Genomic DNA, 16,687 nt, shown 5'->3' with positions numbered 1-16,687 from the left:
CGTTCGTTTGTGGTGACAAAAATTGTAGGTTTTGTTGCTGGCTAAACCATATATAGAGAAGTGACATACAATCAAGTCCGCAGCGTCTACTGTTTTCGCCACACATTGGTCAAAGGAAAAGGAGGGGGGGAGGGGGGGGGGGGGGGGGGGTTTCCAAATTTCAGAACGGAGCTTGCCGGCGGAAGAACTTACTTTTCCGGCTGTCGTATGAACGCCTTGCCTTGTACAACTAGCTAAGATTGGAGACTCTACTGCTTGTTGGAAATTATTTCCTACTTTAAATCAGACTAGATTTTCATGATAAAATACCACACATAGTGATAAATATAGAACCAATATTTTATGGACGCACAGAACGCACGATCGCCAGATCAGGAGCCAGCTTGGTGCGAACAAATCGATCACTCGCAACGGCTGACGCGAGCGAATGAATAGAAGGCTCGCAATAGTACGCGCTAATGCGTGGCCCGGGCGAACGTTCTAGAGTATGAATAAACTTACAGTTTTTTTTCTAAAAAAAACTATAAAATACATAGAGGCAATTGCCATGATAAACTACAAAAAAAACACAATACATACAGGGAATTTCCATGATAAACTACAAAAAAAATAGAATAGATACACAAAATTGCCATGATAAACTACAAAAAATAAACTACATACAAGAAATTGCCACGCTCAACTACAAAAAAACCTACACGGAAAATATGCCATATTAAATCCAAAAAAATATATAAAAACAACCAAAATATTACCATGTTTCACTGCAGAAAAAATAAAATCATACATGGCAAATTTGCATATCGATTAAAAAATGCATACAGTTTACCATGGTGCACTAAAAAGATATACAAAAAAGAAATATTTCAAGTTGTCGTGGTTGTATAATTTTAGTTTCCATGACAACGAAAATTAAGTTCCCATGGCAACAAGTTATTAGTTTTTTTTATGATAATGATGCAAAAATTAAAATGTTATGAAAGAAAAGAAAACTGCCATGATGGAACTAAGAAAAAACATGAAAACTGCAAATGGAACAGTGATGAGAGAAATGTTACAAATTTTTAAATAATAAAAACATGTACATAAAGATATGATTGAGCTACCTATACATTTTAATTTAAAACATTTTTCTATATGTAGAGTTGAAAATAGAAAATAGTAAACACATTTTTTGCTATTACAAACAACAAATCTGTGTGCATAGCTCACATGATAAAGTATTACCTCCGTCCCAAATTATGTGTCAAGATGCGTCGATGTCTGGACAAATCTAAGACAAATAATTCAGAAGGGAGGGAGTATGTCCTAATGAGATTTACACATACACACAATGGAAATTTTTTACGAACTATTTGAGGTTTCTATATAAACAATTTATTTTCCCTTCTTTGGAAAACCTGGCCCAATGGAGCCCCAGATTTCAAAAAAGAATTAACTCATTGTTTGGTCCATAGTAAACGTTGTACTCCCTCCGTTCCAAATTACTTGTGGTTTTAATTCAATAAACTAAAACCTCGACAAGTAATTTAGAACGGAGGTAAAACCACGACAAGTAATTTGGAACGGAGGGAGTAACTATTAATGTCCATTATTTGCTTAAGAGAAAAGTATAATTTCGGTCCCTCAGGTTTACTGAATCTCAATTGTCTTTGGGTGACATTTAGTCCGTTAAGTCTCAAAACCGGAAAAGTTTCGTCCAAAACCAAATTGTCTTCATTTTTTCATTTTTTTCCTACGATTGTCCCAATTTTGGTTGCGAACCAGACGTGCTCCAAGTTTTCCCTCTTAATCCACCATTGGGTCCTTGCCAGGGGGCCTCGTGTCCTTGGTGGCACTACGTACGTCCTCTGCCGGCCCATCCTCATTCCACACTTTCCTAGCAGTCCTATACATATACGTATAGTACATACATACATATACATAACATGTTACAGATTCATTCTTCTCGCAAGCTTGACATCAACTTTAGGACAATTTCTCATCATTTTTTGTACGCCTGCCACATATTGGTAGACCACCAAACACGCTCAACATTTCCCCACTGAGTAGTTCCTAGTGTTTTGGTACTCTCCCCGGTTTGTCTGATTCGTGCCACCACACCCCTCGACCGGTCGAGCCGCACCCGGCCACCGCACGCACGCGAGAGCCGAAAAAAGGCAACGCAACGGGGGACTCGCCGGCCTGCATCGCTTGATGCGTGCACGGCCTAGTAACGTGGACTGTAGCTAAATTCGGCACACCGGCCCGGTCGAGTTAGGCGTCGACCCGCCGGGTGGGAGGGAAATACCACCACTTCCAATAATTAACTTCGGTCACACAGAGTAGCCGGCCGCACCCGCACGTATCTCTCTCTCTCTCCATCGGCGTCGACGGCACCAGCCTTGTTATAAAACGGTCGCCGCTGCCACCTGCGACGGTCACTCGCCCGCCCCCGACCTCCCGACCCCCTCGCCTCTCGAACGCACGAGGGAACAGACGCCGGCGTGTGCAGAGCCATGGGTAACTGCCAGGCGGCCGACGCGGCGGCGGTGGTGATCCAGCACCCGGCCAGCGGCCGCACGGAGCTGGCCTACTGGTCGCTCCCGGCGGGCGAGGTCATGGCCGCCAACCCGGGCCACTACGTCGCCGCCGTCATCACCGCCCCGCACGCCGCGTCTTCCGAGGGCCCCGGCGGCGCCCCGCCCGTGAAGCACCTCAAGCTGCTCCGCCCCGACGACACGCTCCTGCTCGGCCGCGTCTACCGCCTCGTCAGCTTCGAAGGTACGTCGCGTCTGCCGCCTCCAAGCTCGCTCCCGCCGCCCCCTCCGATCGCTTGCGTTGGGACGCCGCGCCGAAAATGTTTCCCGGCGTCAACTTGTTGCGCGTGTACGTGCGTACCTTCGACTGCGACGGGCGAGGGAGGGATTAAGCTGCGATTCCCGCCTCTCGCCGTCCGATTAAATGCCGTTTTTTGACTACTCGAGCGGCGGATTAAGTGGAGCTTTACCCGTAATAACTTTCTGGGGCGAGCTGGCGTTCTAGGTGTCACCGTGCTCCATTATTTGCCAGTATCTTCTTCCCTATTCTATTCCCGCCGAGGAGTAACTAACGAGATCTTCTCCATTGATTGGTGCTGTGCGGCGATCGATCGAGCAGAGGTGCTGAAGGAGTTCGCGACGAAGCGGCACGTCAAGCTCAGCCGCGTCATGGTCAAGGCCAAGGACGAGGTGGCGGCGCCCACGAAGCCGGCCAAGCCCAGGCGCCGGCGTGGCAGCAGCGGCGGCGGCGGCGCCGACGCCGGCGTCGTGCGCGAGGAATCCGACCGGTCGCTCGCAAAGGTGCGTTCGCATGCTTCTCCTAGCTTCCGAATGTTCACTGGCACATGCATTGCAACCACCGGCTCGGCCCAAATCTTTGGTGATCCGTTCGGTCGCCATCGACGGGGAGGGCCGATCCATCGCGGCTCGTACCAATATCTGCGCCGAATTGAACTGCCAGTCCTCGTCATCGCTGTCCGAACTAGTTAATGCCCCGAAACGGCCGTGTCACCAACCCTGCGCTTTTTCCCTTATTCCAGATCATGCGCCAGTCGGTGGAGGAGGAGGAGGCCGCGGCCGCACCGAGCTCCGGGCGCGTACCGAAGGCAGGAACAAACGACAACAATGGCGTCGCGGCGTCCGAGCCCGGCCTCGACGACGACGACGACGACTGCGACCTGGAGTCGCTGCTGCCGCCCGGGCTGGCGCTCGGCAGGCGGCTCGGCCGGCAGTGGCGGCCGGCCCTGCAGAGCATCGCGGAAGGGCGAGACTGAAGCGGAGTAGTACACGGCCGGATCAGACGCACGGCTCCGTCTCTCTCTGTGTGTATGTATGTGTAAAATGTTGCGTGGCTGCGGCTCCAGATGGATGCCTAGTGGTAGTAGTAGCAACTGTGCAAGTATGGGTCACTGGGTGTAAAAGTGTGTAACGTGACGGATGATATGGACTATTGACTGGTCCTCGAGAACCAAAATGACCACGCGATCAAACTGCTCGAGCCGTGGGTCGAGCGTCCCGGGCGGCGAGCCCTCCCACATTATTACGTATCGGGAGGCTCAATCTCTTTTGATCGGGAGAGAAAGATCGGGATTCTCAATTGATCGATCGATCGATCGATCTCCAGTCAGAGGCCTGCTCGTTTGGGCATCTGAACAGCGGCCGGGCCAAGCGCTGAGCAGCCATCATGCACGTGTAGCAGAGACTATCATCCAACACGTGCACGGCGATCTCTGATAGTCTGATCTCCCTCGCTCCTCCGCAGGGGAAAGCCCCGGTTTGCTCTGCCTGCCTGGTCTCTGGGCTGATCTGATCAGCTCCGTGACAAAGCCAGGGAGGGATTCGGCGGTGCTTCAGACGATGCATGGATGGAGGGACAGATGGATGCGTGTGGGAGATGGGTTGGGGACTGACCCGACCTGACCTGACCTGATCGAACTTGACCGGCGACGTGATCGCCATGCCCATGCACTGCAGCTGGTATCTGTATCTGCCTGTCCGTCTGGAGACGGCGACGCTGCACTGCAGCAGGCGTGTGGTAGCTCGGTAGCCTAGCTTCCGAGACAAGAAAAGTCGACACGGAAAGTGCCTGCATAGATAGCTCCCGGAGGGCAAAATTCCTGGCGCAGCATATGCTCTACGTACGTGCAGGGGCACGTGATGCGCCGAAAGATTCGTTGGCCTCGTTAACCTGATGGACTGATCGGAGCTAGCACTGGTGCTATGGCCTGCCTAGCCGCGGCTGGAATCGTTTCGTTTTGTTCTCCCCTGGGCACTGTGGTGTCATGTAACGCCAACTCCACCGCGCGACCCTATCCTTTTCGACCCCATCCGTTTGGGGTAAAAGGGACAAAAAAGGCGGCCCAGCGCGCGGGAGCATACAGACTTTTGTTCATTTTGTGTCCGCTTTCGACCCATCCCTGGCCCAAACTTGCGCCGGTTTTGGGGTGAAACGGACAGCGCACGCTTGTCCTCCCCTGGCCCGCCTGTTGGTGGGAGAAACCAAAAACCCCCCGACGGCCATTTGGCGCCATTTCCCCCAAACTCTCCCACGTCCCTCCCCCCCCCTCTCCTCCGTCCATGGCCGACGCCCCGCTGAGTTCCGGCGGCCTGGCCATCGCCCCGACCGCAAAGGTGAAGAAGAAGGCGCCAAGGAAGCCGCGGTCGGAGTACACGCCGGAGGAGATCGCCAAGTTGGACGCGAAATCGGCGAAGAGGAGGGAACGGAGAGCGGCCGTCAAGATGAATGCCGCCGCGGCCAAGTTCGTCGCCCAGCGCGAGGAGCTGGAGGCCGCGCGGCGCAAGGCCGCTGCCGACGAGAAGGAGGACCTCGTCAACAAAGCGCACACCATCCTCATGCTTGGCATGGGCCGTCCGGCGGGGTTCCATGCAGCGGCCGTCGGCCCGGCGAGCACAGGCTCGTCGGTCGCCCGGCCTACGCACTGCCAGTCGCCGACGTCGCGCGCCGCGCCCATGTCGCCCGGCTTTCCTCCACCCAGGCACGACGGCCAGACCCGTTTCTCGGCGTCGCCGGACGTGGGCTTGTTCGCGCCGTCCACACCACGCCCCGCGGCCGTCATCAACCTCAACGTGACGCCTGGGTCCAGCAGCGGCGGGCGGCCTTCCGTCGAGATGCAAAGAAAGCAGGCGCGTGCACCGTTCACGAGCACCATGCCGGCCCCCCGCGTGTTGTTTGACGAAATGCCAACCTCAACGCCGACGGTGGACGACCCCTTCTACAACCAGTACATGGAGGACGTGATCTTCCAGGGTGGGCATGGCCGTGCCTACGACCCCGATGAGACCCAAAGTCAGGATGGCCGCGCCCAGTACGTGCCCGATGAAGAGGCCGACGACCGTGCTGACTACGACCATGGTGATTCGTGGCATGAAGACGATGACATCTATGTCGAAGGTGAAGATGAAGATGAAGCCAATGATGTTGATATTAGTGGCGCTCCATTGTTCATAGACGAGCTCACCCAAAGAGCGGAAGCACAAAAAAAGCGAAAGAGCATTCGCACCGGTTCATATACACAAGATGAGGACAAGTTGATTTGCCAATGTTGGATGGAGATTAGCCAAGATCCAAGGACCGGCGCGCAACAAAAGGGCATTGTTTTTTGGACGAGAGTCCACAAAACATTCCATGAAAGGAAGATGTTTGAGCCCTACCAAATTACAAGCAACCGTGGCATCGGTTCGATTCAAAAAAGATGGTTGTTCATCCAACAAGAGTGCAACAAGTATTGTGCCGCACTTGAGAGCGTTGAAGCATGGCCCGTGAGTGGTCTCGGCGTTGGAGACATGGTATGCTCTTCTCTTTCTAGCCCTTGCTACGGCCATGAGACTTCGGCCATGTATATGTTTGCATGTTCACTTGTTGTTGATCATGTGATGTAGGCATTTCAATCTTTGGAGGCATTCAAGGCCCGGCACAATGACAAGCCATTCACTCTTACGCATTGTTGGACGATCATCAACAATTGCCCTAAGTTCAAGGATCAATACCGTGAACTTCAAAGGAAGAGAGGCAAGAAGATGGCCAAGTTTGCCGGAGGTGGGGATGGCAAGGCGTTGAAGAGGCCAAGGGGCAAGACCAACTCAAAGGTGGACGACATACGTGACGCCTCATCCATGGCCTTGCATGAGACTTTGCATGGCATGATGTCACATAAGGATGTGAGGGACGAGAAGAAACGGCAAAGTAAGGACGAGCAAATGAAGCAATACCTAGACCTCCAACGACAGAAGCTTGAGATGGAGGAGGCGGCCGAGAAGAGGAAGATAGACATGGAGGAGGCGGCCCGGCAAAGGCAGCTCGACATGGAAGAGGCCGCCCGGCAAAGGCAGCTCGACATCGAGGCCGACAACGTCAAGGCCAGGCAGAGGCAGCTCGACATCGAGGCCACCAATGCCGCCACCAAAGCGAAGGAGGTGGCCCTTGCGATCATGAGCGTGGACTTGTCGAAGATGAGCGACAAGACGAGGGCCTGATTCGAGGCCAAGCAGAAAGAGATGCTCGACGCCGAAGGCCTGAACTAGGTCGTACGATCGGCGTGGCCATTCTTTTTGGAGGCTGGCATGGGTGCCGCTCGCCCGCTGGGCCGCTGGCAGTGTGCCGGCGAAAAAACATTCATTTTGGAGGCCGGCTGTGTTGCCGGCCGCTGGCTGTGTTGCCGGTGAGGACAACTATTCATTTTGGAGGCTGACTGTGTTGCCGGCGATGGTCGTGTAGACCGCTGGCTTTGTTGCCGGCGTGATGAACTCGGGTCGTGAACTGGGGCTTGGCATTTGAAACGTCTCTTTTTTCTTAAATAGACGCGAATAGGATGAGGCAAAAGGATGCGGCCGCGCGCTGGGCGCACGGCCACCGCATTTCAGGACAGACCCGGATACGATCCCAAATCCCTACCCAAAGAGATAAAAACCGAACAAAACGAACATCTGTTTAGGGTCGCGCGATGGAGTTGGCCTAACCATGCCAGTGCAAGGCTGCATGCATTCTCCGGTCGCTCGTCTGAAACTGATGATACTCCCGGCATTGCCGCTAGGCCGGACAGGAGAAAAATGACCCCGTCAGAGAGGATATGATCGAGACCCCGAACAGATAATTTGGTCGATGCTTTGTAGCAAATTCAAACAAAGCAACAGCCGTAAATGGTGCTCTTGGTCTGCATGTACTGGCCGGGCTAGTTCTGCATGCAAATGCTTGCATGCTTCCCTAGAATAGGCGAGTAGCAGCACATCACTTGCGCAGCTTCCTCCCTCCAGATCGGTCTCGTCTGCTCGTCTCCCTCAACAACCGGCAGCCTCCCCTCCTCCGGATCAAGCACCACAATCTCCCTTCGTTTTCTTCACTTCTTGTTCAAAAAACAATACTAGTTCTTCTTCTTCGTCGTCGCCGATGAGCTACTACAACCCGCATGCCCCTGTCGGCGCCCCTCCCCCGCAAGGTGAGACGTGCTCATCATCATCATCGTCGTCGTCCTAGTTTTCAATTGTGTTCGTCAGAGCCCGTTAAATTTTACCCGTTTCAACGGTACGTCGTGAATGCATGCTCCGATCTCTTCTTTATTCTATCAAAATCACGCGGACTGACTAAATCTCGTTGACATTGCGTTGTTAATTCCAAAGAAGAACGAACTGTCGCCGACCGACAGTTTGCACGAAATCGGTTATACCTTTTTTCTGCGGCATTTTTTGTGTTTTAAAATTTTGATTGATTCTTGTATTCGCACTGACATTTGACACATGTAAACGTGGTCGCGGATCAGGGTACCCGATGGACCCGTACGCCAAGACCGGCGTCGAGGAGAGCCAGCACCAGCACCAGCCGTACCCGCCGCCGCCGGGCCAGCCGTACCCGCCGTCGCCGCAGAACCAGACGTACCCTCCGTCGCCGCAGAACCAGCCGTACCCTCCTCCGCCGGGCCAGCCGTACCCGCCGTCGCCGCAGAACCAGACGTACCCTCCGTCGCCGCAGAACCAGACGTACCCTCCTCCGCCGGGCCAGCCGTACCCGCCGTCGCCGCCGAACCAGCCGTACCCTCCTCCGTCGAACCAGCAGTACCCGCCGTCGCCGCAGCAGCAGCAGAACCGCGAGCAGTACGCGCCACTGCCGCCGGGCCAGCCGTACCCGTCGCCGGCGGGCCAACCGTACCCGCCGCCGCCGGTCCAGCCGTACCCGCCGCCGATGGCGTACCCGGCGCACCAGTACGCGCAGCCCTACGGGTACCCGCCGCCGCAGCCGTACCCGCCGTACGCGCAGCCGCCGCCGCCCCCGCCGCACCGGCACGAGGGCCCGTCCTTCGCCCAGGGATGGTACGTACCCGCAACCTCACCTCTCCTCACCTCGGGTCATCGGTTGACAGCTTCAAAACTGCGACTTGAGTTAAGAATTCAGATGGTGATTGCATGGTGTCAACTGTCAGGAAACGTCAGAACAGAAATGGTAAATGGATGGGCACGAGGTACCGGGAAAACGGGGCCACGATGTGCTACCTTTGAGACAGGAACACGTCTGGGTCTGTCCTATGCAGACCGAGACCATACGTGTATGCGAGATGACGAACTAGGACGCCATTAATTAGCCAACACTGCCCCCTGATCAACGTACATTAGTAATTAGAAACTAGCCAAATACTCTCCGTTCACGAACGTAAGATGTTTTCGATATTTCAATGTAAGACTATGTACAATATGAGTGAACAAACACACCAAAATGTGCTTCTATACATTCAATTTAGAAAAAGACAAGCTAAAACATCTTATATTTGTGAGCAGAGGGAGTACGTCTTTTTTTTACTCTGGATATTATTAGTTTTTGGTTGAGTCAAACTTTATAAAACTCGACCAAATTTATGTTAAAAATATCAACATTTAATATAAAAAATATACCCCGTGATGGATCTAACAATATTGATATGGTATCATGAGGGTCGAAGACAATATCCGCAAAAAGAAAAATGAATGTTAAAGACAAAACTGATATGTGAAATAAAATTACACGAAGGGTGTGATGTATGAATAACTGTTGTTACTGAGTACAGTAACAATAGAGGAAGCATTGCACCATATTAAATACTATTTCTAACTTAAAAAAAACAACTCATAAATTGTGCACCGGTGACGTGTCTTCATATTTGGCTCTGTTTCAGCGAGATATTCAAAACTAGATATCATACATCCATGTTTTGGGAATATTGTTTTCGTTGTAAAAAGTTATCACCCAGTGATTTATGAAGTTGCCACTCTTTTTTGATATTAAAGCATTGTCATACAGTTTACTTGCTTAATTTATGACACTGATGACGAGTCTGCGACACAAGTGTGAAAGTGAGTGCAAAGTTATAAGGATGTGCTACAACACAAACACTATCAGCTAGTCACTCCTTTGTAGAAATAAATTACCACCGCCATAGTGATGACATTGGTGATGTTGTATTAGCTATCACCATGATGGTGATGCACTTACAAGAGATGGTGCTAACATTGATGTTGTGTGTAGTTACCATGACAACAACACATTTGCCACGCCGTTCGCTGGAAACTTACTATGTGATGTAATTATCCTGCTTTAGTATTAATTATCACCTTGTCGGTGCGATGAAATGACATGGTAACTACTCCTTTAATATGTTATTATATGTATTAACATACACATCAAATTTGTAAACGCGTGTAGTATCACCGCGATGGTGATGTGCATACCAGCCTGCCTAGAACATCATGTTGAAGATGTACTCATTAGTTTGTTCTGAAGTAGTTGCCACCATAGTAGTACGACTATATGGTAAGTTGTTACAAAATAGCTAACTAGCTCCTTATTGCGTGCTAACAAACATTTGCGGAAAGAGTTTTTCGATACATACTTAAGTGAAATATAGCTGAAGTCAACATCGATATAAAGGCAGCACTGAAAGTAGATTGTGGAACTAGCGGAGGGTTTGAGCTACAAAATTTTATTTTAACAATCATGAAACCAATAATTAGTGGGTTGATGTCATCATCTTTTGTCCTTGTATGTTTTTGCATAGCAACTAAAATTTTCACCTATGTACCTTCTAATTTACCTTTTCCTTCATGCCTTTGCATACACGTCGGATATCAGGGGCAAGAAACTTGCTAAGACAGTAATTTGAACTTTCGTCCTCTTGATTTTTCATTTGTTATTAACTTTTTTTGCACTTTGGTTCATCGGTTCGTTGCAGATGCTATAGTATATTGTTGTTATGATAGTTGATTCCTGACTTCTGCTATATGTTCTCATGTCCAGTCTTGCAGCATGTTGTTGTTGTTGTCTCATGGATGCATGCTTCTAAGAGAAAACAAGGATCACGATACAAACTGACGGAAGACTTGGTTACAATAGTTGCGGGACGTCAATGTTAGTTCGTTTAGACCCCAAGAGTTTTGTATTCATTACTTGACATAATTACAATTGTGTTGAGTGCACGTGTTCGATGAAACCATGAAAGTTAGTAAGTTAGGAGGGTATGTTGCAGTTTTAGTAATATATTTAGGCACTGATAAAAAATGCTATCATCTAACTAATATATCCATAGATATCAATAAATAAGGTTGTGTTTGCCACTGAGGTGAATTCTTGTGGACTTATATATTTAGGCACTTTTCAAAACTTTTTTGTTTCGCTAACTGTTTTTCTTTGCTTTTATAGATGTTTTTCGTAATACATTGCAATTTTTTTTACCATAACGACAATTCACCGTGTTGTTGTCACCTAGTTGTGTTACTCTTGTGGGCTGATGACCCACAAGAATAGGGAATCTATCATAGTCTTTTTGATAAGTAAGAGTGTCGAACCCAACAAGGAGCAGAAGGAAATGATAAGCGGTTTTCAGCAATGTATTCTCTGCAAGTACTGAAATAAGTGGTAACAGATAGTTTTATGATGAGATAATTTGTAACGAGCAACAAGTAACAAAAGTAAATAAAGTGCAGCAAGGTGGCCCAATCCTTTTTGTAGCAAAGGACAAGCCTGGACAAACTGTTATATAAGGAAAAGCGCTCCCGAGGACATATGGGAATATCGTCAAGCTAGTTTTCATCACGTTCATGATTCGCGTTCGGTACTTTGGTAATTTGACATGTGGGTGGACCGGTGCTTGGGTGTTGTTCTTACTTGAACAAGCATCTCACTTATGATTAACCTCTATTGCAAGCATCCGCAACTACAACAAAAGTATTAAGGTAAACCTAACCATAGCATGAAACATATGGATCCAAATCAGCCCCTTACGAAGCAACGCATAAACTAGGGTTTAAGCTTCTATCACTCTAGCAACCCATCATCTACTTATTACTTCCCAATGCCTTCCTCTAGGCCCAAATAATGGTGAAGTGTTATGTAGTCGACGTTCACATAACACCACTAGAGGCTAGACAACATACATCTCATCAAAATATCGAACGAATACCAAATTCACATGACTACTAATAGCAAGACTTCTCCCTTGTCCTCAGGAACAAACGTAACTACTCACAAAGCATATTCATGTTCATAATCAGAGGGGTAATAATATGCATAAAGGATCTGAACATATGATCTTCCACCAATTAAACCAACTAGCATCAACTACAAGGAGTAATTAACACTACTAGCACCAATCCCGGACTTGGAGACAAGAATTGGATACAAGAGATGAACTAGGATTTTGAGATGAGATGGTGCTGATGAAGATGTTGATGGAGATTGCACTCTCCCGATGAGAGGAGCGTTGGTGATGACGGTGGCGATGATTTCCCCCTCCGGGAGGGAAGTTTCCCCGGCAGAATAGCTCTGCCGGAGCTCTAGATTGGATCCGCCAAGGTTCCGCCTCGTGGCGGCGGAGTTTCATCCCGAAAGGTTGCTTCTTATTTTTTCTCGACGAAAGACTTCATATAGGAGATGATGGTCATCGGAGAGCCACCAGGGGGCCCACGAGGTAGGGGGCGCGCCCCCCACCCTCGTGGAAAGGGTGTGGGCCCCTTGGTCTTCATCTTTGGCGAGGATTTTTCATTATTTATTATAAGGTATTCTGTGGAGTTTCAGGACTTTTGGAGTTGTGCAGAATAGGTCTCTAATATTTGCTCCTTTTCTAGCCCAGAATTCCAGCTGCCGGCATTCTCCCTCCTTTATGTAAACCTTATAAAATAAGAGAGAATAGCCATAAATATTGTGACATAATGTGAAATAACAGCCCATAATGCAATAAATATTGATATAAAAGCATGATGCAAAATGGACGTATCAACTCCCCCAAGCTTAGACCTCGCTTGTCCTCAAGCGAAAGCCGATAACAATAAATATGTCCCCATGTTTAGAGGTAGAGGCGTCGATAAAAATAAAATACGGACATGAGGGCATCATGATTATTCTCATAACAGCAACATACATAGATATCGTCATATGATTACTTATGTTCAAGTGATGATTTATTCACAATGCAAAAGTATGAATCAGAAACCTTATTGAGAACCAACAAACTATAACCTCAATCATTGAAGCAATTGCAATTTATCATAACATCAGAAAGAGTCTATGTCAGAGCTAAAAAGCAAGTCCACATACTCAACTATCATCTAGTCCTTCATAATTGCTAACACTCGCGCAATACTTGTGGTTACGGAGTTTTAATCGGACACAGAGAAAGATAGGGGCTTATAGTTTCGCCCCACAACCTTTTACCTCAAGGGTAATGTCAACAATAATAACTCATGCCCCCCTACATCCAATTATATATATATATATATATATATATATATATATATATATATATATATCAGGTTCTTTCCAACATGCTGGGCTTGCCAAAGGATAAAATTAAAAATGGAGAGGTGAAGATCACCATGACACTTGCATAAGGTAGAAGATAATAATAAAAGATAGGCCCTTCGTAGAGGGAAGCAGAGGTTGCCACGCACTTTTATGGTTGGATGCACAAAATCTTAATGCAAAAGAGTGTCACTTTATATTGCCCCTTGTGATATGAACCTTTATTATGCAGTCCGTCGCTTTTATTACTTCCACATCACAAGATCATATAAAGCTTACTCCCACACTAATCATACATATTTAGAGCAATTTTTATTGCTTGCACCGATGACAACTTACTTGAGGGATCTTACTCAATCCATAGGTAGATATGGTGGACTCTCATGGAAAAACTGGTTTAAGGGTATTTGGAAGCACAAGTAGTATCTCTACTTGGTGCTGAGAATTTGGCTAGCATGAGGGGGAAAGGTAAGCTCAACATGTTGGATGATCCATGACAACATACTTTATCTCAGATATAAGAAAACATAACCCATTACGTTGTCTTCCTTGTCCAACATCAACTCTTTAGCATGTCATATTTTGATGAGTGCTCCCAATCATAAAAGATGTCAATAATAGTATATTTATATGTGAAACCTCTCTTTCCTTATTACTTCCTATTAATTGCAACGATGACCAAAGCTATGTCTACCAACTCCCAACAACTTTTAATCATCACACTCTTTCTATGTGAAGTCATTACTATCAATAAGATCAATATGAACTTTTGTTTCTTCTTATTCTTTTCTATTTTCTTTTATTCACCCAAGATCATAGTAAGAAAATCAAGCCCTTGACTCAACACTAATCTTTATTATATAGCTCACGGACTCGATTACATAGAGAGATCATAAGGCAAAACTCAAAACTAGATCATGCCACAAACTTTATTCTACTAGATCAAAATACTACTAAAAGGATTAAACTAAGGAAAACGGAAAAGATAGGAGTTGTGATTGTGATACGATACCGGGGCACCTCCCCCAAGCTTGACAGTTGCCAAGGGGATTGCCCATACCCATGTGATCATATCTCCTTGGTTGGTGAAGAAGGTGGAGGTGTTGTTGATGATGCGGGCTTGTCATTCATCTTCCAAGGCATAGGTTCACCATCATAGAAGGATGATCGAGTCTCCGGAATCCTCGAATCTGCAGCCAAACTCATTCTTTAGAATCTATATTCATACCCACAGTTTTGGTTTTGCAGGTCATAGATTTGGGCTTGGAGGTGCTCGATCTTCTCATGTAGCTTGAAGATGGCCTCCTCGGTGTTCTTGGAATCCGGCTTGTAGTAGTTAGTGAACTCCGCGAGCATCGTGTGGCTAGCGTTGATTCCACGCTCCACCATCCCCTGGCACTTGAAAACTTGTCGCTCCATTGCTTCGAGCCTCGTCTCCACGCTTCTGGTTCCCTTTGGTCCCTCGGCATCGCGAATGTGCAGCAACCCATCACACATCTCAATGGTTTGAGGGTGTCGCAGCACCTCCGTGAGGTAAGGGTTGATGACCTTCTCGAAGAACTTGTCCTTGGAAGCACTTGGGGACGTCATGATAATCTAGATCTGTCAGAAAAACAGCTCGAAGCAAACACAAAGAATATTTGCGTGATACGGGAGTCAAAACCTTCGAGAGAATATATAGTGAATTTTTACCGACCAAAATACGTATCGTCCAAGAAAACGGAGTCCAGAAGGCACACGAGGAGCTCACGAGGTAGGGGGCGCGTCCAGGGGGGTAGGGCGCGCCCTCCACCCTCGTGGGGCCCTCATGTCCTTTTCGGACTGCTACTTAATTTTCTATTTTTCTAAATATTCCAAAACGGAGAAATATTGCCTTAAAAATTGTTTTGGAGTCGGTTTACTTACCGTACCACATACCTATTCCTTTTCGGAGTCTGAAACGTTCTGGAAAGTGTCCATTATGTATTCCTCCGGGGTTACGGTTTCAATAATATTGGTATCAATATTTATGAGATTACCTGAGATATAATGTTTAATTCTCTGACCGTTTACCACCTTCAGATTTGTGCCTTCGAAGTTGTTGATTTTTATGGCACCGGAAAGATAGACCTCCTCGATAACATAGGGGCTTCCCATTTAGAGAGAAGTTTTCCTGCAAAAAAATCTTAAACGAGAGTTGTATAGCAATACATAATCACCTACATTAAACTCACGCTTTTGTATCCTTTTGTCATGCCATCTTTTAACCTTTTCTTTAAACAACTTGGCATTTTCATAAGCTTGGGTTCTCCATTCATCAAGTGAGCTAATATCAAATAACCTCTTTTCACCGGCAAGTTTGAAATCATAGTTGAGATCTTTAATAGCCCAATATGCCTTATGTTCTAGTTCGAGAGGTAAGTGACATGCTTTTCCATAAACCATTTTATACGGAGACATACCCATAGGATTTTTATATGCAGCTCTATAGGCCCATAATGCATCATCAAGTTTCTTGGACCAATTCTTTCTAGACCTATTGGCAGTCTTTTGCAAAATTAATTTGAGTTCTCTATTACTCAATTCTACTTGACCACTAGACTGTGGGTGATACGGAGATGCAATTCTATGATTGACGTCATATTTAGCAAGCATTTTACAGAAAGCACCATGAATAAAATGTGAACCACCATCAGTCATTAAATATCTAGGGACTCCAAACCTCGGAAAAATAACTTCTTTAAGCATTTTAATAGAAGTGTTATGATCAGCACTACTAGTTGGAATAGCTTCTACCCACTTAGTAACGTAATCAACAGCAACTAAAATAGGTGTATATCCATTAGAGGCAGGAAAAGGTCCCATATAATCAAAGCCCCAAACATCAAACGGTTCAATAACAAGTGAATAATTCATAGGCATTTCTTGACGTCTACTAATATTACCAATCCTTTGACATTCATCACAAGATAGGACAAACTTACGGGCATCCTTAAAGAGAGTAGGCCAATAAAAACCGGATTGCAATACCTTATGTGCAGTTCTATCTCCCGCGTGGTGTCCTCCATAAGTTTCGGAGTGGCACTTGCGTAGGATCTGTTCCTGTTCATGCTCAGGTACACAACATCTAATAACACCATCTACTCCTTTATAAAGATGTGGGTCATCCCAAAAGTAATGTCTCAAATCATAGAAGAACTTTTTCTTTTATTGGTATGTGAAGCTAGGTGGTATAAATTTAGAAACTATGTAATTAGCATAATCAGCATACCAAGGGGTACTACGAGAAGTACTTATGACATTTAATTGTTCATCAGGAAAGCTATCATCAATAGGTAGTGGGTCATCAAGAACATTCTCTAACCTAGATAAGTTGTCTGCAACGGGGTTCTCAGCTCCTTTTCTATCAACAATA

At 47.1% G+C, this 16,687-nt stretch overlaps 2 protein-coding genes across 2 annotated transcripts; both read left to right on the top strand.

The window, feature by feature from the left end:
• Positions 1-2,328: 2,328 nt before the first annotated feature.
• On the top strand, positions 2,329-3,993 carry LOC125554121 (DUF4228 domain protein). The gene is made up of 3 exons (XM_048717725.2): positions 2,329-2,763; positions 3,139-3,320; positions 3,560-3,993. The coding sequence occupies exons 1-3, from the start codon at positions 2,499-2,501 to the stop codon at positions 3,791-3,793; spliced, it is 681 nt and encodes a 226-aa protein (XP_048573682.2). The 5' UTR covers positions 2,329-2,498; the 3' UTR covers positions 3,794-3,993.
• Positions 3,994-7,923: 3,930 nt separating this feature from the next.
• Positions 7,924-10,840, top strand: LOC147976471 (uncharacterized). Its single transcript, XM_087519792.1, has 4 exons — positions 7,924-7,972; positions 8,294-8,446; positions 8,576-8,840; positions 10,795-10,840. Exons 1-4 carry the CDS (start codon positions 7,924-7,926, stop codon positions 10,838-10,840), a joined length of 513 nt encoding a protein of 170 aa, XP_087375918.1.
• Positions 10,841-16,687: the final 5,847 nt, after the last annotated feature.

The sequence above is a fragment of the Triticum urartu genome, chromosome 4A (assembly GCF_056163025.1).
Source record: "Triticum urartu cultivar PI428250 chromosome 4A, HENAU_Tu73, whole genome shotgun sequence".
Taxonomy (NCBI): domain Eukaryota; kingdom Viridiplantae; phylum Streptophyta; class Magnoliopsida; order Poales; family Poaceae; genus Triticum; species Triticum urartu.
The sequence above is the reverse complement of the archived record's forward strand: the minus strand, read 5'-3'. Positions and strand labels throughout refer to the sequence as shown.

Excerpts from the sequence above, each read along its gene's own strand:
- LOC125554121 (XM_048717725.2), top strand. The coding sequence starts at position 2,499 with ATGGGTAACTGCCAGGCGGCCGACGCGGCGGCGGTGGTGATCCAGCAC. Across the intron at positions 2,764-3,138 it reads CCGCCTCGTCAGCTTCGAAG|AGGTGCTGAAGGAGTTCGCG; the intron begins GTACGTCGCGTC and ends TCGATCGAGCAG. Across the intron at positions 3,321-3,559 it reads CCGACCGGTCGCTCGCAAAG|ATCATGCGCCAGTCGGTGGA; the intron begins GTGCGTTCGCAT and ends CCCTTATTCCAG.
- LOC147976471 (XM_087519792.1), top strand. The coding sequence starts at position 7,924 with ATGAGCTACTACAACCCGCATGCCCCTGTCGGCGCCCCTCCCCCGCAA. Across the intron at positions 7,973-8,293 it reads CGGCGCCCCTCCCCCGCAAG|GGTACCCGATGGACCCGTAC; the intron begins GTGAGACGTGCT and ends GTCGCGGATCAG. Across the intron at positions 8,447-8,575 it reads CCAGCCGTACCCTCCTCCGC|CGAACCAGCAGTACCCGCCG; the intron begins CGGGCCAGCCGT and ends ACCCTCCTCCGT.